This window comes from Bos grunniens, chromosome 18, assembly GCF_055505025.1.
Source record: "Bos grunniens cultivar Pamir isolate PY7600 chromosome 18, Bosgru_T2T1.0, whole genome shotgun sequence".
NCBI classification, from domain to species: domain Eukaryota; kingdom Metazoa; phylum Chordata; class Mammalia; order Artiodactyla; family Bovidae; genus Bos; species Bos grunniens.
In genome coordinates, this window is record NC_141182.1 from 54,056,677 (window position 1) to 54,078,506 (window position 21,830).

Sequence of the window (21,830 nt, forward strand, 5' to 3'; positions counted from 1 at the left end):
ACTAGGATTCATACATGTATGCAAACACATAAAGAAAAACATACAAGGATGTACATCAAACTGATTATGACTTCTGAGAGAAGGCATTTGGGGCTGTCACTTTACCTATATTATTTGTTTCTAAACATTTTGCTTTTTATTATTTCCATTTTATGAAACCATATTTATGACCAAACAAAACTCAACCTAGGATTAGATTCATTGATATAAAATATTCAATGGTTAAAAAAAAATGGTATTGAGACCTGAGCTAGGATTTGACATCTGGTTCTCACACTACCATACCCAAAGCAAACAGCAGTTGCTCAATAACTATTAGTCCAAAGGAAAAGTCCATTTAACCACAAAAGGAAAGTCCGCCACCATTTATGTAACACTGTGCATTTATTTACAAAGAGGTTAGAGAAACACACAGATTCTGGCCCCCCTGTGCACTGGGGAGTCACCATCGTCATAATAAATACAGTAATTTTTTTTTTTTTAAAGGAAAAAATACTGGATTGGAACAACTGAGGGTCATCCTGGGCTTCCCCCACTCCCTCTCACAGGGGGTGCCACGAGACAGAAGCCATCTTCCTTTCCCTCTTCTACCTCCCAATCCTCATATCTGTCCAGGGAGGGAGGTGAAAGAGTCTTTCTCTCCTGGTGTTACCAACTCCTACTTGACCCTCAAAACCCCAAAGTCAGTGCTCCTTCCCTTTTCAGGGCACTCTGCAAGCACCCTCTGGGTGAGCCACAGCGTCTCTGATCAGGGTGCTAAGGGGATATCCTAAGGGTTCAAGGATGTGGAAGGGGGCCATAACTGGGCATGGAAACGAGGAATAAGAGGGCTCAGTGAGAGAAACGAAGAGGAAAAACGGACTAACTGTCTAAACTAAAATGGGGAAATTCAAACTGAATTACCCCTTCTGTATACCATAGTACACCCATAGTACAGATGAAGAAAGTGAGGCCCACAGAAAGGGAACTTTCTAGCCCAAGGGCTGCAGAGTCTGCAGCTCAACTGGGTCAAACAGGACTCCTCCCTGTGGTGGAGGAGGAGCCTTTTCAACCAAGACTGCAGTGGATGGGGCAGTGAAGAAGGGTCTTTGGAAGCAGAGAGAATGGTGGTCTTTGGAAAGGAGGTGTAGAAGGATCAGTGAGTGGGGGTGTGGTGGTGCAGAGGCCATGAAGGGGGATCCCAAGCAAACCTCTAAACTCACACTGTAGTCATGACCTTGAGAGAACCCGAACGGAAACGCAGTATCTTCTTTTTGAGCGCGTGGGAAGCCTTGATCTTCACAAAGACTTTGGCGGGGCCCGCAGGCGCCCCTCCACCCGCACCAGCCCCTGGCCCGGAGGCCGCGGTGGCTGCCACCAGCTGCTGAGGCCACACGAGGCCACCGCTGCCATCGGAGTCGCTGGATGCGGAGCTGAAGGCAGGCGACTCGCCTTCGCTGGCGCTCGATTCACTCTCCCCGTAGCCGCCTCCGCCGACGCCGCTTGCCGGGCCCCGGCGCCCCAGGGGCCCCAGGCGCCCGGCGGAGCACTCCGAGTCGCTGCCCGCGCAGCCGTAGAGCAGACGGCGCTGAGGAGCTGAAGGGGATGGGCCAGGACCCGGGCCTCGGGCGGCGGGGCCGCGGGGCCTGCCCCGGCGCCCATCGGCAGCGTCGATCTCGGCCGTGGAGCGCCAGCGGCGGCAGGACCCCGCGGCCTGAGCCGCGAGAGTGGGCGCCGGACCACGGCGAGGCCGCGGCGGCCGGGGCTCTTCCCTTTCGGCTGTGGGGTACTTGGGGGGACCTGGCGGAACTGCGGCGGCGCGGCCCAAAAGGCTGGTCTCGGACTGGGAGCGCGCAGCCTTGCGAGCCCTGGGCGAGCCCCTGCGGCCTGAGGCCTCGGCCATGCGTCCGCGGCGGCCCGCGGCCCGGGGACGCTCCCGAGGTGGGGACTGCTCCACGCTGCGGCCCCGCGTCAGAGGGGGCGCTTTGCGGCGCGCCGCGCGGCCAGGGAGGCCGCGGGTGGCGGCCTGCGCGCCCGGGATGTACTGTGCCTTCACCAGGCGGCCCTCCGCCGGGCTGTCGGGGGGCGAGGGGACAGCGGGCGGCGCCACGGGCTCGGGGGTCGCCTCCGCTTCCCACGGCGAGGCCCAGGCGCGGCCCAACGGGGCCGGGCTGGCGGGACGGACCCCCGCGCGCTCCACCGGGGGCTCGGGCGCGGATCGCGCGCCTCCGGGGGGCGGGGACGCGTCGGGCGGCCGCTGGCGCACGCTGTTCTGGCGCCGCGGGCCCCCGTCCGCGCCCCCGGGACTGGTCCGGGGCTGGCCCGCCCCCCGGCGGCGGCGCCTGCGCAAGAGCGCCGAGATGTAGCCGTCCAGGGGCCGCCCCGCGCCCGAGGCGTCGGGCGAGTCCTGGGGAGGGCGGCAGCATGGTCGCGGGCTGCGCAGCGCCACGGCGTGCAGGGGGCTGGGCGTCAGGAAGGGCCCCGCGCGGGCTCGTCGCTCCGCGGAGGAGCAGGCCTCTGGGCCCGCAGACCCCGCAGCCGTCGGGTAGGGCGCCGAGAAGGACCGCGGCACGGCTGCCCTAGCGCCCACTGTCTCGGGTACGCTGGGACTGGCGTCTCCTAGGGGAGGGAGGCAAAAAAGGAAGAGAGAGGAGCTCTCAAAGCCCTTTCCCTATGAGCCTAGGAGGAGCAGTTTGCCTGCCGCCTGCCCTACTCTCCCACTCCCATTAAAAACGACAGTCGCAACGAAGCACCTGCTCTCACCCCTTTCCACACATCAGGTTCATAACGAAGTCTTCACAGTGGCCTCCAAGGCCTTGCATGGTCCGGCCTGCCTCTGCGTGTCTGACCTCCAGCTCCTCTGCACTTAGAGAGCTCCACCTCCTGGATGCACCGGGCCAGTCGCACTTCCACCTCACGGCCTCTGTATTGGCTGCTCCTGCTACCTAAACTACCCTTCCCTCAGGATGTCTGCTTGACCAGTCCCTCTCTTACTTTAGGGCACCACTCCAATGTCACAGTATCAGTGACGCCGTCTCTGGCTAAATTTTCTACAGTGGCAGTTCCCTCCCCGGCTCCAAGAAACATGCTCTCGTCCCCTTCCATAATTTTCTTTTCATGGTACATGTCAATATCTAACATCCTAGGGACTTCCCTGGTGGTCCAGGGGTTAAGACTCCGTGCTTCCAATGCAGGGGGCATGGGTTCAATCCCTGGTCGGGGAACTAAGATCTTAACATGGGACATGACCGTTAAATAATGAAAAGTGAAAGTCATTCAGTCACGTGAGACTCTTTAAGACCCTAGGCACTGTAGCCCACCAGGCTCCTCTGTCCATGGGATTTCCCTGGCAAGAATACTGGAGTGGGTTGCCATTTCCTTCTCCAGGGGATCTTCTCGACCCAGGGATCGAACCCGTGCCTCCTGCATTGCAGGTGGATTCTTTACTGTCTGAGCCACCAGGGAGCTTATTAAATAAATAAATAAAAATCTAGTATCTTAAATGTTTTACTTATTTATCTTGTATATTATCTATTTCTCACTTGAATGTCAGTTTCATGAAGACAGCGATTTCTTTACTGCTCTATTCCTCACCCCTATGATATGTGCCAGGAAGGCACATAGTAGGGACTCAGAAACGTAGTTGAACAAATGAAGAGCAGCGATTTCTGTTTACCGAATGGCTACCATGTGCCAAGTTTCAATGTCTTTGGGCAGAGGCTCACTGAATAGTCAAAACTTCCCTGTGAAGTAGATGCTGTTATGAATCCCATTTTAATGGATGAAGAAGCCCAGAAAGAAGGAATGTGCTCAAAATCACACAGTACAGCCAGACTTCAAATCCAGGTTGGTCTGACTCAGATGCTTGTGATCAAAAGCCTGGCTCGCGGGGGCCCAACCCCACCCACCTTACCTAGGGACTTGGGCCTCTCGCTGGCATAGATGCCCCGGGGTTCAGAGGGACCCAGGCGTCCATAGGAGCCAGAGCCAGAGAAACCACTGTCCCCACAGAAAGTCGAGGGTGGTGAGTCTGGGCCTCCCGTGGAGCTGGGGTCTTCATAGAAGCCTAGATTTCAAAGAGAAGGGGAGAAAACAATCAGTGGGAGCTGAAAAGGGGACACGGGGTGGAGGAGAGGAGATCAAGAGGCAGAGTGAGGAGCCTGTGAAACAGGAGACAGCGGGATGGGGTGGCCCAGCAGACCCCACTACCTCTAACCCATGCTTACCCGAGCTGCGCCCACTCTCCTGTTCCAAGCCCCCAGACTCCAGGCTCAGGTCTCCCAGCTGCTGGCCCAGGTCCCAGATGAGCCCAGGCAAGGCCTCCTAAGGAAGTAGGGAGAGCAAGATGGTCAGAAGACTCCCCAGTCCTCTGCCAACTCGTCCTCTATTCTAGCAGCTCATGGACAGAGTTTCTCTTTGACAGTGAGGCTCAATTTCAAAAAGGTAAAAGCAGTACCCAACTTCCAGGATTCCCTTCAATATCTCTGTCCCTTCAACCCATTAGAAAGTCTTCCTGGTCGTCTAACTCCAGTCCCTCATTCTGCAGTCACCTCATTTGCTCTTAAGTGTGAGTGAAAAGGCTTCAGAAGGCCCCATCTCTTGTCCCTTCTCTACCAGCTGTTCCCTCTATCTGGAGCTCATGGCTCCTTAACCCCTATTAGAATGCTCTTTGAGCATAACTTCAGGTTCTCCTGCTGTAAAGGCAGGTCACTGCTAGAAGTTAGTGTTCAGGACCCAGCAGATCTCTCAGCCATTCATTCATCTGCCTTCTCCCACACGTTGACTCTCTCGTCTCAGATGCTCCCACCTCCCCTCCCATGGCCCCCCTTTTTAATATTTATTTATTTATTCACTTGGCTGCTCCAGGTTGTAGTTGCAGCATGTGGGATCTAACTCACTGACCAGGGATCTAACCCCGGCCCCCCCTGCATTGGGAGTGTTCAGAGTCTTAGCCACTGGACTGCCAGGGAAGTCCCCCCAGTGCCCTTTATCACCAATGAAAAGTCCGTCTGCAAGTCGTCCGTAAGTTTTTCTTGCTGTAGGTTGACTCTGTCCCTCATTTGGGTAAAACAGGGTGACCACGATTCATATAAATTTTTGCACATCCCAGAAAGAATCCCCTCATGCCTACTGGAGGGCTTCCCTGGTGGCTCAGTGGTAAAGAATCCACCTGCCAATGCAGGAAATTCAGGAGATGCAGGTTCGATCCCTGGGTTGGGAAGATCCCCTGAAGGAGGGCATGGAAACCCACTCCAGTATTCTTGCCTGGGAAATCCCATGGACAGAGGAGCCTGGTGGACTACAGTCCATGGGGTCACAGAGTCAGACACGATGTAGCCACTGATCAACAACAGCAAATGCCCTTCTGTGAATCTAGCCTTAGTGGAACTACCATAGCAAACCCCAGGGGGTTCCATTGCCTCCAGCAGCAACCCCTCCTCCTCCTGCCCTAGCTCCATCCTCACCCAGAAGCCCTAGTGTGGGTCACAGCACCTCATCCCCATGGGAAATGTCGATGGAGTCTACCCCGGATCCTTTGTGCTGCAGGAAAAGACCGCCTCCTATCAGATGTGAATAAATAAATGAAGGTGAAACCCTTAAAGGGGAGTGACTGGGACACGGTGGGGGCAGGGGCTGAAACAACACACATGGGGTCTCCAAGACACTAGGACTTAACCCCCTTTTGAAAAACAGGACCGGAGCCAGGAAGAGTCTCACACAGATCTGGGTGAGGCCAGAGGTGGGGGCAGCTTCGGGCTGACGGTTGACCCTCAGACAAAAGCGGCTTGTCTGGACGGCAGGCAGGCAGCGGGAGGGAGGGAAGGGGGGAGGAGGGGCTGAGAGGGCAGCCGCCCAGGCTTGCCTATTTAGGGCAGAAAGACTGGCCGGCTCCCCCGCAGACAACCCCCCCTCCAACTTCCTATTCCTGTGGCTGCTCTCCTGGGCCCTGGTCCTTACCCCTCCCCCCTAGAACAGAAGCCCCCATCTGGGCTTGTATCTGGGAGGAAAGTCAACAGATCATTTCACTTTGAGCTCAGTGGACAGAGATGCTCAGAGTGGTGTCATCCTTGAGCAGATCCCAGGGATGCAGCCGCATGATGCAGTGTCAGGGATGGCTAAAACACATCAAGGACCACCCCTATATCCCACATCCTGTCCCACACTAATCATGTCCTTGCTCACCCTGCTGTAGCCACACTGGCCTCCTGACTGTTCCCTGAACATACCAGACATGCTCCTAACTCAGTAAGATGTGATTCCCCAGCACACTCTCCTGGCTCCCTCCCTTGCTTCATTCAGATGCCTACATGCTCCCTTCTCTGATCATTCTTTCCAAAATAGCTCCCCATCATTCTGCACCTGGGTTGCCCTGCCTTTCCCCCACCCCCCACCCCCAACATAGCAGCAATGACCTCCTGACTTAAAATGATGTATCAGGCTGTCATTTGTTCATTTTCTCACCAGATCGTCAGCCCCAGCCCCAGAAGGGCAGAGATTCGTGTCTCTTCTGTATACTGCTGCGCTGTCCCTGTCACCACCTCCCCAACCCAGTCCCAGTACCTAGAACAGTTCCTGGCTCAAAGTAGGTGCCCAGGAAATGTTTGGGAAAGGAATGAATGAATACAGCAGAATACTATACAGCTGTTAAAATGCAACGAGGCCATTTCTATATAACAGAGCCATCATCAAGACCTATTGTGGAGTGAAAAAAGGAAAATGCAGAGGGACTTCCCTGGTGGTCCAGTGGTTAAGCTCCACCAGGCAAGAGATGTGGGTTTGATCCCTAGTTGGGGAACTAAGATCCCAAACGCCCCGAGGCAACTAAGCCCACACTCCACAACTAGAGAAGCCTATGCATCGCAACAGACAGCCCAAGTGCCGTAACAAATAGCTAGCACAGCCAAAACAAGCAGAATGTACAGTATAATGATGAGTCAGAACTACTACCTGGGGGTTGTATTAAAAGCTAAGTTACTGGGTCTGACCCCTGATTCCAGGCAGGAGCCTAAGAAATTGAATTTCTAACAAGCTCCTGGGTGATGCTACTAGTCCATCAGGCCATACTTTTTAAGAACCATAGTCTCTGATACCTCACCCAAGAAACTGGAATTTGAAAAAAGCAAAGCAAACTCTATGTATTTTGGAATGTAGCCTGTTTTTGTGCATAGATGCAGAATTCACACCAGGGTGACAATGGTGATCACAGACAAGAGGGTGGATTTTAGGGGGTCAGGGGATGGATGAGGGGACTGGATGGTAGGCTGAAGTGTTCATGGAGGCACGGCTGGGAGCCAAATTCCCAGGGTTCAAGTTCAGCCATTTGCCAACTGTATGACCTTGAGCCAGTTTCTCAGCTCTGTTTCCTCATCTCTAACATGGGCATCTTTTGATTCCAATGGGGTTGTTGTAAGGATTAAACAAATTTAAACAGCAGTTCCTTTTAAGCACTTAATAAATACTGACTTTTATTATTACATGAAAACCATGAATTTCCAACAGGGAAAATATAAAATCATGCTTTACTGGTGTAATTAGAAATAAATGAAAAAAGATTTTTTCCCCAATAAGTTCTGTAGGTCCAATTTCAGCTCTTCCACTGCAGGGAAGAGCAGGAGTAAGGAAGATAAATAGCAGAGGCCTCTTCTTCCCCGGTGCCTGGGCCCCACAACACCCCCTATTTGCAAGTCTGACCTCATTTCTTCATCCTCCCAGCTGCAAGAGGATGAATCTTTAAAAGACCAGAAGGTCCTTGGCCTGAATCTGGCTCTCTGCCTATTCACAGTGCCCCTCATTGGTTTTTTTTTTTTTTTTGCAAGCCCATTTGCAAGTGGACCTGATGCTGTCTGACTCAGGCAGGTTTAAGAGGAATGTGGTTTGGACCCCTGGAGACCTCTTTGCCCAAACTTTCCCAGACCTTTACTGCCCCCACTCACATGGCCCTGGTGTGTTTCCAGTTGCCTTGATCTCTGTTAGGAAGTCCTTCTGCAAGTCTAACTTGAGTCCTTCTTGCTGAAGGGGACCATTTTCCTTGGCGGGAGAGAACAGCACTCCTGCCCCATTCAGGATTCTTGCCTCTTTTCTCTGAGGTTCCCCCTAATCTTTCCCTGCATCCCTATCTTTCCTACTAGAAATGAATCAATTTTGGCCTCAATCTTTCTTGTTTTAAAGGGAGTGTATCCCTGGGTGGCAGGATGGAGGAGTCGAAGGGGTGAGCATCACACAACAGAGGCTCAGGGATCAGGGGAGGCCCCCCACCCCCTCTTTGGAAGGACCCAGGAACCCCCAACACCAGAGGAGTTTATATTTAGCGCTTCTCTGCTCCTCCCTCAGTGGCGCTGTCTCCCTCCCGTTGCCTGCCACCGCCTCCTCCCTGATGCGGGGACGGAGCTCTGCTTGGAGATTGTTGGGGGGTGGGGTGGGAGTACTGATGGCTGGGAGTAGACAGAGGGGCAGAAAAGGGGGAGACTGAGGCAGAGAGAGGGAGAGGATGAGGGGCAGGGAGGCAGGACACAGCTGGCCCATCCCCATGCCTTCTGCCTCTCTTTGGAGGGATGGGAGGTGCCTTCCCAAGCCCAGCCAGTTTAGGGTGGGGTGAGCTGGTGAGGGCCCCCACAACGCGCGGCTCTAACTTTGGGAGGGGGTGGGGCCTCCCACAGCTGTTTCTGTTTCCACAGAAGAATGTGCAGGGTCCCTCTCCTGGCGGGGGTGGGGGAGTGGGGTGGGGTGGGGGGAGGGGCTGGCCGTCCAGCCCCAGAGTCTGGCTTCAGTTTACCCCCACCTCCCCGCCATTCCCCATCCAAGGAGGGGGCAGTCGAGGTCAGTAGCAGGGAGAGCCCCCTCCCCCTGCTACCTCGGCTCAGGTTTCCCCAAACGGGAAGCTCTGACCACACACAGGCTTGGGGATGGGATCAGCAAGTGGAGCTGGGGTCTGGGGCCTGGCAGGCTGGGGGGAGGGGAAGAGAGAGACAGGGATGTGGGGCAGGAAGAAATGCAAGAAAGGAAGACCAAGGGAGACAGAGAGACAGAGGACTGAGAAAGGCAAAGAAACAGGCACAGAAAGTCACAGAGATGTGGCAGGAGGGAAAAGAGTGCAAGAAACCCAGGAGAATTAAGGAATAACAAAGAGAGGGAGAGAGAGGTGATGCTCCCTAAGTCATTCTGGACACCTTGCCTCATCTTCCACCATCAAGCACCCAGGGCGTCTAGAAGTCAGACTCCCATGCTGCTTCAATTTGCCACCACTTGGGTTAAGCAGGACTGTGACCAGGTAGCAAAGGAGGCAAAGTGTCACCAGAGGGTAGGGTTCACCGTGGGATCCTAAGGGACTGTGAACTTCCTCTCAGCAGCAATCCTTCCCTCAGGAGGTTCGAGGATCCCCTCCCCCCTCCCCGCCCCCTCCGGAGATCTCCAAGCACACCAGGACTTAGGGAAGACGGGGGGCGGGTGGGGGGAGCGCTGATAGGGAGGCCAGGAGAGGGGCATGTTTGGATCCGGCTGTGTGACCTTGGGTGAGTCGTTTGCCCTGTCTGAGCCTCAGGTTTTTTCCTTTATAAAATGGGTACTATCACCCCCTTATCCCCCAAGCTGCAAGAAGACAACGCCTGCCAAATACTCAGCCCGGGCTTGACACGTACTTGGCGCCCAGATGGATTTTCTTTGGGGAAGGGGTGTAGGGAATGCGGGCCTGTGCATCACACGAGGGACCGGCAGAGGCGAGGTAGCCCCCTTTCCCAGTTTGGGGGCGGGGAGGCCTGATCCCGCCCGCCACCCAGACTCTCCAGCCCCACCCCCCTCTCCTTTTCCCCTCCTCCCTCCCCCACCCGGACGGGTGTCTGAGCATCCAACCGAGACAGACAGACAGACACAGACGAGAGCACAGGGACGGAAGGACAGGCGGCCCCTCACCAGCTGCTCTTCCAGGGCCGCTGCGGCCCGGCGCGCCGCCGCCGCATCTTCGTCCTCGTCGGCGTCCTCCTCGTCCTCGGCCTCGGCGCCCCCCATTCCAGGCTGGGCCAGCCGCAGCGCCTGCTGCACGCGGTACTCCTGCCTCTCCCGGAGCCAGTGCAACTCGCAGAGCCCGGCCAGGCTGCCCTCTAGCCAGCCCCGCAGCCGACCCCGCTCGGGGCTCACCGGGAACGAGAAGGCCCGGATCATGGCTGCGGCCCCCCGCCCCAGACCGGCCGGGCCCCGCGGCCACCCCTCTCCCGGTCCCACCTCCCCGCCCCAACAGCCCGCCTGCCAGCCCGCCCGCTGGCCCGGCTGTCACCGTCTCATCTGCATAGGCGCCCGCCCATTGGGCCGCCCACCCGCGCCTTATCTGCATGGCCACACCCCCGGCGACAGAGCAACCCCGGCTTATTGGCTGGTACCCTTCCTTACGAAGATGCTCTGCTGTGCACCCCCCAACGCGACGCATGCTCGCAGCTGCCTACTCGATCGGCTTACGGCCCTCCTCGCCACGCCCCCCTTCTCACCGCCTTTTGGGCCCTGGCCACGCCCCCACGCGTCACAATGAAACAAGTCCTCCCTTGCCCGGATGTCATTGGTCCTGGTCTCTCCCGTCCCGCAGCTGGTTCCGCCCCCTTGCGGGAGAGCTCTGGCTGTCATTGGACTGTCCCGCGAGAAGGGCAGGGGTGATATATAAATAGAGAAGGGGTCCTTGTGACATTTTGGCAGCTGCTCCTCTCTCCCCACCTCCTAACCTTCAGCTTCTGAAGCGGCGCGCGAGGCGGAAAGGATTTGAGAGTCTAGTGCTGATTTTGCCTCCTCTTCCAGGAAGCCTTCCCAGATATTCAGCTGAGGGCCAGGCCAACTGAGACGACATCCATCCATAAAATTGTGCTTCTAAGCGAGGTCGGCTTCACGGGCATATGACCCGCTCAGGGGGCCCCGAGTTTGGTTTAATACTCTGCTGTTACGGTCTTGAAATTCTTATTTTTTTGAAAAAGGGCCTTGCACTAGGCCTTTCAAATTCTGTAGCCAGTCTTACGTCTAAGAGTCTTAAGATCGGTCATGTCCCAAATTCGGGAATTATAAGACCCTGGGCCGAACAGAATCTAAGTATCTTTTATCTCCCAGATGCTGTGAGGCTTTGCGCTCACCATTCAACGATTCCAGGGGCCTTTGTACTACGTTCTAAGAGGCTTTGTTCTCGGCCTTCTAAGATGCTCTGTTCTCAGCGCTCTACAGTTCATGAGTCTGAGCCTGACATTCGTTTGCAAGGTTCCCTCCTCCCTCCCCTGGCTCCTTGAACAGGGCTGAAGCCCCCTCAGGCGGCCAGCCTGTGTCACTACGCTGAATGTGCGTCAAGCTCTAGCTCCAAAATTTATACCCATTTCTCAGACTGACTTTGACTCCCTAAAAACCAGGACCCAGAAGATCGTGCAAAATCCTTCCTCCTTTATGATCCCGGGTTACCTTCTGGTCCTGGACTGGAGAGAAAATGTTAGCGATTGCGAGCAAAGACTCCAGAACCAGACTGCCTGGGGTGAGCCCTAGCTCTGCCACTTTCTAGCTGTGTGACCTTGGAAAACATGCTTGCCCTCCCTGTGCCCCTTTCCTTAGCTGTCTAATCGGGGCTGTAATACTGTCTACTGCATAGAGTTGTTATGAGGATTAACGGAAATGTTTGTCAAGTGCTTGGCGCACTTCCATTATAAAGAGCCACAAAAGGGTCTGATAAATAAGTTAAACATAATCTTGTGAGTCCCACGGAGAAAAAATGAGTCTGGATTTTAGTAGAGATAAACTTTATTCAATCCTCCTCTTGTTTAAGACAGATGTAGACTGCCATTTATCGTTGATGTTGTTCAGTTACTAAGTCGTGTTCAACTCTTTGCAACCCCATGGATTGTAGCCCACCAGGCTCCTCTGTCCATGGAATTTTCCAGGCAAGAATGCTGGAGTGGGTTACCATTTCCTTAAGTTACATTAATTTACCAACAGTGGGGAGATGATCAGGTTGATGAAAGGGGATATGGAAAGCTCGCTCTCAAACAAGATTTTCTTGGCAGTAAGTGTGTGGGGTGATGTCAGGATTGGTTTTCATCCCTGCTGTTTGTGCAAGACCAGTGGAACCATTTTCTGTGTAAAATGTTGGATCTGGAGCTGACTTAGGGTTCTGGTCACCAGCCATTTGAAGATAAGTATCCCTAGGAAGATAAATAAAAAGAGAATTGCTCATGATCCAGTTAGGGAGTAAAACCAAAGATTTGAGACAAGAGTGCAGCCAGATGAGAGGGTTCCAAGTAGGAGATGAAGAGAGATCCTTAGTAGGTGGAGTCAGAAGAGTGGTAGCAATTTTCTGGATTTCCTTGTTGGCCTTTGGATGGTGGGGATGATGATGTCTGTAGAGTTCCTGGGAATGAACGTACCACACATGACTCCTGATCCATAGATAGGGTAGGGGGAGCTTCCTGTGCAGATGGAGCACTGAGTTGGGAAGGGTCTTGGAAGGGAGTATGGAAGGAGGGCATGACAATCCAGTCTAGTATTCTTGCCGGGATAATCCCACGGACGGAGGAGCCTGGTAGGTCGTAGTCCATGGGGTCGCAAAGAATCAGACACCACTGAGCAACTGGGCACGCACGCAGACACCCATGGAGAACTAAGATCTCACATGCCACATGGCTAAGGCCAAAAAAATAAAAAATTAAAGTGTGGCAAATTGTGGCATCTCATCAAAATCATTGCTGGACCCTGAGGGTGGTTGAAAGGTGGATAGACAATGAGATACTTAAGGGGTGGGGTGGCCCCTGTATCTACAAAGCTGGGGGTAGCATGCCCATTAATGGGGATGGTCATTTGCCTCTGTGGGTTGAGGGGTGTTTATGGATGAAGAGGAGAAGATCTGCTGGGAGTCACCGGGGAGAATGAATCTCAGGTTCAAATTCCTTTTATTTATTTAAATATCTATTTGGCTGCGTCAGGTCTTAGTTGTAGCATATGGGATCTAGTTCCCTGATCAGGGATGGTACCCAGGCTCCCTGCATTGGGAGCACAGAGTCTTAGCCACTGGACCACCAGGGAAGTCCTTCAAATTCCTTTTTTGTATTTTAAAGCTGGATAGGCTCAAGTCCAACGTCCCTTTTCTTTATAGTACCTGTAGGTGTCTCTCTGAAGATTAGGTTTAGTGGTTTCTGATGGCCCAATAGGATCGATTTTTACCTATTTATCTCCAATTGTTTAAGTATCAGGACCTTAAATTGGATTGTGTGGATTTTTTTTTTTTTTTTTTGGATCCTCATGTTGGACTCTCTTGGAGTTCTGTAATCAAGCTAACACAATGTTTTTGATTGTCTTTGGTTTCTGACCCCAGGATGTTGACAAAAGTCGTGGCCAAGATAGAAGCAGTGTGATTGTCAGGGATCAGGCCTGAGTAGTCTTTCCATCTATTTCCTGCCCTGGCTCTATCACTGCAGATGGATTTGTCCCTCTGTTGTCTACCCTCCTGAATTTTAGACCAGTTAGTTTTAGGAGAAACACTCAGGATGGGGTCTAAGAGACATGCCCCAAAAGTGTGGGCTTGGAATATGCCTCAGAGATGTTCTGGTTTGTTTGGAGATCCTCATTGACTAGGGTTCATTCAACCTTTTCAAATTAAAGAGCTGCAACTCCCCAACCGACCAGCAGATGGGCTAATTGATATAAATTGGGAAGACATGGCAGGTGGTGATTGCAGCCTTGAAATTAAAAGATGCTGACTCTTTGGAAGGAAAGTTATGACCAACCTAGATAGCATTTTAAAAAGCAGAGACATTACTTTGCCAACAAAGGTCCGTCTAGTCAAGGCTATGGTTTTTCCAGTAGTCATGTATGGATGTGAGAGTTGGACTGTGAAGAAAGCTGAGCACCAAGAATTGATGCTTTTGAACTGTGGTGTTGGAGAAGACTCTTGAGGGTCCCATGGACTGCAAGGAGATCCAACCAGTCCATTCTAAAGGAGATCAGTCCTGGGTGTTCTTTGGAAGAAATGATGCTAAAGCTGAAACTCCAGTACTTTGGCCACCTCATGCGAAGAGTTGACTCATTGGAAAAGACTCTGATGCTGGGAGGGATTGGGGGCAGGAGGAAAAGGGGACGACAGAGGATGAGATGGCTGGATGGCATCACCGACTTGATGGACATGAGTTTGAGTGAACTCCAGGAGTTGGTGATGGACAGGGAGGCCTGGCGTGCTGCAATTTATGGGGTCCCAAAGAGTTGGACACGACTGAGTGACTGAACTGAACTGAACTGGGAAGACATGGAACCTAAGCTCTAGGTACTAGCCTAATTTGTTTAGTTGCTAAGTCGTGTCTGACTCTTTTGTAACCCCATGGACTGTAGACCGCCAGGTTCCTCGGTCCATGGGATTTCCCAGGCAAGAATAGTGGAGTGGGTTGCCATTTCCTCCTCAAGGGAATCTTCCCAACCCAAGGATCAAACCCACATTTCCCGCATTGCAGGCAGTTTTAAATTGGCTGCTGAATACCATCCTGGTTTTATGGGGCTCAGGAAAATCTTTAACTATGGTGTGTAACTTCGAGCATGACCAAGGTGTATAGAGAATTTGGCTAAGTGCATGCTCTAATCTCTTGCCTTCAGCTCTACAGCCAAAAGTCTGGGTGATAATGGGGAGCTAGGGCACTTTTTCCTGTGGTCATGTATGGATGTGAGAGTTGGACTGTGAAGAAAGCTGAGCGCCGAAGAATTGATGTTTTTGAATTGTGGTGTTGGAGAAGACTCTTGGGAGTCCCTGGGACTGCAAGGAGATCCAACCAGTCCATTCTGAAGGAGATCAGCCCTGGGATTTCTTTGGAAGGAATGACGCTAAAGCTGAAACTCCAGTACTTTGGCCACCTCATGTGAAGAGTTGACTCATTGGAAAAGACTCTGATGCTGGGAGGCATTGGGGGCAGGAGGAGAAGGGGACGACAGAGGATGAGATGGCTGGATGGCATCACCGACTTGATGGACATGAGTCTGAGTGAACTCCGGGAGTTGGTGATGGACATGGAGGCCTGGTGTGCTGCGATTCAGGGGGTCGTAAAGAGTCGGACACGACTGAGCAACTGAACTGAACTGAGGGCACTGAAGGACAGGGGTCAAAGGACAGAAGTTCTCTCTGCCTACAACCTTTTGGGTGAAGGTGAACCTCAAGTCAGCTTAGAAGAACTGCCCCCAAAGACACCCAGGCTAATTCTAGGCTGCCCCACCCTCTTGGGCTCTCCCATTCCAGCCCTCCCCACTCTGGGTCCTCACTAGCCAGGAACAAGCCTGTCTCCCCCACTGGATGGTGAAGTCCCTGAAGGCAGGACCTGGGCTGGCTCGGTCACCACCGTGTCCCCAGCATCACTCCACACAGTGTGACAAATGGATGAGCCAGCGAACGAGAGAAGTCATCACATCAACTTATAACAAAATACCAACTACAGTGTATCGACTTTCTATCATAGACCAGATGTGCAGTTAGTAGCAATAACACCAAATTAAAAAATTAAGCCATTAAGCCATGAGATTACTTGAGTTTTTGAGTTTTTCTAAATCCTTCACCCCTCCGATCATATTCCTTCTATCTCTCCTCCATTAATCTTCCCTCTCCTCTTTATGCTCTTTCATATCGTTTCCCTTTCTAGTCTTCCCTCCTGGAAGTTCTCCCTCCATATATTTTTTTATCCGTTAGTTCTCCTTCCAAAACTCCATTCCCTTCAGTGCCCCTCCCCCCATCCCTCCTCCATCCCATCTTTTTTCCAGATGAACTCCATCTTGGTGAGCAACAGACTCAATAATACAAGACTGCGGTGTGGCCAAAGACCAAGGCCATAGGGCCAGAGATGAGTCTATTTTAATTGTTGGGGAATTAACTTTGTAAATAATCCCGGCCCCTGCCCCTGCCCCCGCCATGCCCCTCCCCCGGGGGCGTGTCCAATTCGGGCAGGAAACTGCTTTCCTTGGAACAGTTCATCACTGGTAAGGTGTGGAGCGTCGCTCTCTGAGCACGCAAGGACAGCATCACGAGGCAGCCAGAGTGGGAGCCCGAGACCTCAGAGGACACTGATGCGCTCGGCCAGCCCCTGCATCTCGTGGTCCGGGGGTGGGAGGGTCCCACCGAGCACCCTGTCGGCTGGCAGCCCCGGCCCAGGTAGTGGGTGCTCTGCCACAAACTGATCCCAGCGCGCATCGTCACTCTCGTGCGTGATGTACCGCTCGCCCATCTTCCCTTCCAGTTCCCGGAGGTCCAGCCACGTCTGGTACTCCTGGGCCGGGGAGAACAGGGATTAGTTTCGGTACTGCTCCAAGGGCAGCCAATAGTTGCCAGAGCATCACCCCCATGGGATCTGCCCTGCTAGTGAGAAGCCGGATACCAAGGACCGTGAAGCCACACCCTTCACAACCTACCTAGCCAATTAGCTCCACCTCCTTCTACAGCCCAGCCAATGGGAAACTCAGCCACATTCCCTGTCCACGGGAAATGTACCTACAACCTAAACTACCTTGCAGCATGCTAAGCTGCTAAGTCGCTTCAGTCGTGTCTGTGCGACTCTATGCGACCCCAGAGACGGCAGTCCACCAGGCTCCCCAGTCCCTGGGATTCTCCAGGCAAGAACACTGGAGTGGGTTGCCATTTTCTTCTCCAAAAACTACCTTAGTATCCAATAAGAGACGTGGTTCCACGCCTTCCTCTATCTCAACGAATGACTCAGCCCCTCCCACTTGGCTCTAAGCCCCGCCCCTGAATCACCTGTAACCAGGGGTGGCTGAGAGACTTGTCCACGCTGTAGCGCTTGCGCATCTTCACCTGCAGCAGGTTGTTGATGAGGTCGATGGCTGCACCGGAAGGAGAGAGACAGCTTAAATCCTGTGGGGTGAGGGGCCGCCCCTCCTTCAACAGGCACCCCACCCTACTCACCTGCCATGGGGGCCTTCCTTCAGTGCAGTAAGCCTCACCTGCACGGATCACTCTCCCACCTATTTCCTCATTAAACTACACATTTATCCCCATCCCTCATGTTGGATCCTACATCTCCTCACCAAGTCTCATACCATAGGAATGCTTCCCCATTCCTATGTCACCTTCACAGGTTTTGCCATACACAAGTATGTACAGGTACATCTGTACTATATTTCACTTAGTATTTTTCTTTAAGCCAACTCGTTTACCCAAGATTGCTGGGATGTGGACAAAGCAAGTTGGTTAAAAACAATATATTGTGTATAGCATGCTGCCACTGTATAAAAGGAGAATTAAGAGAATGTATGTACCCATATCTGCTTGCATAAATATATAGACTTGTAATAGACACTGCCTTTGGGAAGGATGTCAAATAAAAGAATAAGAGAGAATTTTCGTTTTAGACTCTTTTGTACATAGAAAAAATTTGAACCATGTACATAACCCTTGGAAAATAGGTAGAATTTGGTTTTAAGTCAATTCACTTTTTCAACTCATTTTTTAAGGTGAAAATACACAAATATTATATATTTATATATGTAATTGTATAAATATGTACTTTATATAAAATATAGGATACAGAATTATATAAAATGGAAACTTTCCATCACCCTGGTCAATGGAAATCCTAAGATCACTTGCCATGTCCACAAATATAAAATGAAAAGAAAACAATGTTAGGAGATGCTAATCAGGCACCAGTTTCCTGCAGAAGGCCCAGAGTCGGAGGCCCGCTCTCTATGAAAAGGATTAGCAAGTGTCAGGCATTCAAGACAAGCTAGCACTCGTCCAAGGCTCCCTGCTTGATCATGAGCCTTGAAAGACACAGCCCCACTGTGTAAACTCCTCTGAGTATAGGCCTTGTTCTCACAGGCTCCCTTGCACAGACCTACCCACACTCAAATTCACTCGCATACACCGGAGGACACACTTTGACCGAGGGACTCCAGATCAGGTCCCAAAAGACAACCCCTTATATTGCTCCAGGACTCAAGTCAATCCACCTCCTCACTGATCAGTGCTCATCTTTCTTGGGCCACCAACACCTTTTCCTGCACTGAGAAACCCCCTTTGCCTGCTGCATGAGGTCACACCCTCTATGCCCCTCCCCCTCCTCTTCACAGATCACTGGGCAACCTTCTTTCATGATCCCTTCTCTCCAACTGATTCCAGTATTCCCAGAACCTAGGACAGTGAGTACTAGGCACAAAGTAGACACTCAACACATACTTGTTGAAGAAACTCTTATGGATGAGCTTGGTTTTTTTTTTTTTTCTCTGCACCTTATGTCTTTTGGAATCTCAGTTCCCTGACCAGGGATTAAACCCTGGCCATGGCAGTGAAACCACTGAATCTTAATGACTAGACCACCAGGGAACTCGCAAATGCTTGTCTTTTTAACTAACCTCCCTCCCACACTTCTGTCTTCCTGAGCTTCTGGTTTCAGAACCTGCCCTTTGTTCTAACTCATTTAAGGCATCTTCACACATCCCAGTATCTTAGCCTCGCCCTTGGCTCACCCTCACACCTGGCTTTGCCCCAAAGCTGGGGGCCCTCAGGAGTTAAATTTTCCAGACCTGTCTCCAAGTCGGCAGGAGCATCACAAAGACCATCACCACCACCAGGCCACGATGCCAAAGCCCCTACATGCAGAGTTCCCAATGTCCACCTCTGTCCTGCCCCCTAGCCCTGACCCCCATAGCCCCATTCTTCTCCTGACCTCCACATGCTCCCAGATTCCAGGCCTGACTTTGGTTTCAGGATCAGTCCTTCCCTTAGAAGTCTGCAGAAACCCTCATGGCCCTGCCCCTCCTCTAGTGAAAGTGTTAGTCACTCAGTCATGTCTGACTCTTTGTAACCCCATGGACTGTAGCCCATCCACCAGGATCCTCTGTCCATGGGATTTCCCAGGACAGAATACTGGAGTGGGTTGCCATTCCCTTCTCCAGGGTATCTTCCCAACCCAGGGATCGAACCCAAGTCTTCCACACTGGAGGCAGATTCTTTACCACCTAAGCCACCAGGGAAGCCCTGCCCCTTCTCTAGCTAAGCCTCTAAATCAGCTCCCTCCATCACTGGATCTAATCCCAGGGCCCAGGCCCATCTTCATCCCAGTCAAGGCCCCAGGACCCGGCAAATTAGCCAAGCCCTTGTTCCTCAACCCTGCCCCCTGGCGCCACTGCTTCTGCAGGGTTAATCCTTTTGAGGTCACAACCCCAAAGACTTCAGGCTCCAGCCAACACCTTGGAAGGACCTGTTCTTTCTCCTGGCCACCCCAGCCCTTTGACTTTCTCGGGTCTAGTCCTTCTCCTGGTCTCGCCCTAGACAAGCCAAGTATTAATAGCCTCCAAGGTGGCAAGTGTCTTAGTGTTTCTAGGGCACTTCCTTTCCAACTCGCATAACCTAGTTTAGGTCTGAGGCCTCGGACCCTAGTTTCCTACACGTGCTGAGTCCCTCCCCCAAAGTTCCAGGTCTCAGTGCCTCCCTTAAACAGGGTCTTCCGGGTGCTCTAGGCCCTTCACTAGGCTCCACCCTCATGGCCACTGGCCTTCTCAGGGCGGCCCCGCCCATTATCCCCACCACGCCCTCTCCACGGGGCCCCGCCCTTCGCCTGCGTCCAGGAGTCAAGCTAGCCCCGCACCTCCCGACGAGATGCAGCTCCAAGGGCAGGCCGGGTACATGAATGCAGCATTCTGGATCTGGTCTTTGATGTCCTCGTCCTCGTTGAAGGGGAACGTGCCGCTGAGGCTGACGTACATGATCACGCCCACCGACCACATGTCCAGCGAGCGGTTGTAGCCCTGGTTGAGCAGCACCTCGGGCGCCAGGTAGGCCGGCGTGCCCACCACCGAGCGCCGGAACGACTTCTCGCCGATGATGCGCGCGAAGCCGAAGTCGCACAGCTTCACCTGCGGAGGCGAGGGGTAGAGGGTCTCAGGGCGTATGGAGGGCATGCCTCCCACCTCTGCGCAAGCGTACCGCCACTACGGTATTCCAGACAAATTCGGTATTCCAGACAAATTCGGCATTCCAGACAAAATCGAATGCTGGTTCGAATCCAGGCTCCTCTGCTCACTAGCTAGCTGGGTGACCCTGGGCAGGGGGCTTCCTCTCTCTGGGCCTCCATTTATTCATCTGTACGAGGAGGAGGATCGTACCAGCGCCTATCTCAAAGGGCTGTCGTGAGGATTATATGGGTTTCATCCATCTAAAGCTCACAGGACAATAAATGCGCGACCTGCAGTGAGGCTCCGTAAAGGCTCCCTGCTGCCATCCCTCTGTCACGTCAAACAGGTCTCAACCTTCTTCTGCCTCTGTCTCCTCTTTTGCACCATGGCGATGCTAACAGTCCCTACCTTAAAGGGTAGCTGTGTGAATTGAAAGAGTAAATACATGGGAAAATGATAGGAGCAGCGGCGGGCGTAGAGAGAGCCTCGGGGATCTCAGCTGAGGGACAGAAGTTCTCAAAGCCCCGTTTTTGTCATCCGGGTTGAGGATGTTAACAGCAGCTGCGGATCAGGCTTCCCTGGGGATTAAAGGGCACCCAGCATGTAAACAGCTAAGCACCGCATCCATGGTAATAGGTGTGAACCTACCTTGCCCTTGTTGGAGGCAGTCTAGGGTCATGGATAGGCTTCAGAGCCAGCAAGTCTGGGTTCAAGGTCCTGTCTGCTGCCTACCAGTCCATAGGCAGCTGCCACCTCTATTTGTATACTGCCCCTCCCCTACTCAAAACCCTCCTCTGGCTCACTATTGCCCCAAGCCTCTATTGCATTCAAAAACAGCCACACCCCAACCCCTGACCCAAATCTGACAGCCTTTTCCTAGGATCCTTTGCCCTTTTAACAGACCTTATAATCTTTTACTTTTCTAAGATCCACCCTTTTCTACCTATCTTATGATGGAATATTAAATGGACATAAAAAGAAGTGAAGTACTGACACATGCTATAACATAAATGAACCTTGAAAACATTAAGGGAAAGAAGCCAGCCACAAATAATGACATATTATTATTGTATATTCCATATATGTACACATGAAATACACAATATGGAACATACAATAATATAATATGCCATCCTTTGTGACTGGCTTCTTTTTCTTAATTGTTTTCAAGGTTCATTTATGTTACAGCATGTGTCAGTAGTTTACTTCTTTTTATGGCCATGTATAATGGGCTTCCCTGGTGGTTCAGATGGTAAAGAATCTGCCTGCAGTGCAGGAAACCAGGTTCAATGCCTGGGTCAGGAAGATCCCCTGGAGGAGGGCATGGCAACGCACTCCAGTATTCTTGCCTGGAGAATCCCAGGGACAGAGGAGCCTGGTGGGCTATAGCCCATGGGGTTGCAAAGAGTTGGACACGACTGAAGCTACTGAGCACACACACACACACACACACACACACACACACACAGAAGTGTTTGTTTATTCCATTTACATAAAATGCTCTGACAAATCCACATAAAGTAGATTAGTTGTTGTGGGTAGGGGGATGGTGCAATTGGAGGATGTTGGCTAGAAGTATGAGGTTTCTTTTGTGGTTATGAAAATGTTCCAAAATTGATCATGGTGATGGTTGCACAACTCTGAATACCCTAAAAACCACTAAATTGTATAAAGTGGTAAATTGTATAGTATGCACATTATATCTCAATAAAACTTTTTTTTTTTAAGTACACCACAGGGCCTTTGCACAGGCTGCTCCCACTGACTAGAACACTTGTCCCCTCCCCCCAAAAAACCTACTCTTTCTTCAGATAAATTTTCTCTGACCTTCCACTGGGCTACACAGTTTGAGCTCATAGAACTGTGTCACAGAACTCATCACAGATATAATTACATTCTTGTGACAATTTGACCAATATTTCATCTTTCCTTTTTGAGCTTTGCTGTCCAGTATGGTGGCCACATGTGGC

At 52.3% G+C, this 21,830-nt stretch overlaps 2 protein-coding genes across 6 annotated transcripts in view; both read right to left on the reverse strand.

Moving 5' to 3' along the window:
• Positions 1-365: 365 nt before the first annotated feature.
• Positions 366-10,498, reverse strand: DACT3 (dishevelled binding antagonist of beta catenin 3). Its single transcript, XM_086353280.1, has 4 exons — positions 9,886-10,498; positions 4,206-4,302; positions 3,893-4,045; positions 366-2,598 (listed from the first exon to the last, which is right to left on the reverse strand). Exons 1-4 carry the CDS (start codon positions 10,132-10,134, stop codon positions 1,199-1,201), a joined length of 1,899 nt encoding a protein of 632 aa, XP_086209406.1. The 5' UTR covers positions 10,135-10,498; the 3' UTR covers positions 366-1,198.
• Positions 10,499-15,762: 5,264 nt separating this feature from the next.
• Positions 15,763-21,830, reverse strand: part of PRKD2 (protein kinase D2) — a 32,732-nt gene continuing 26,664 nt past the window's right edge. For all 5 annotated transcript variants that reach the window (XM_086353261.1, XM_086353265.1, XM_086353263.1 and 2 more), the window contains 3 exons: positions 19,554-19,821; positions 16,703-16,788; positions 15,763-16,217 (listed from right to left, as the gene is read on the reverse strand). In XM_086353261.1, the coding sequence (XP_086209387.1) occupies positions 16,005-16,217; positions 16,703-16,788; positions 19,554-19,821 (567 nt within the window). In that variant the 3' untranslated portion in view covers positions 15,763-16,004. The remainder of the gene's footprint in view (positions 16,218-16,702; positions 16,789-19,553; positions 19,822-21,830) is intronic.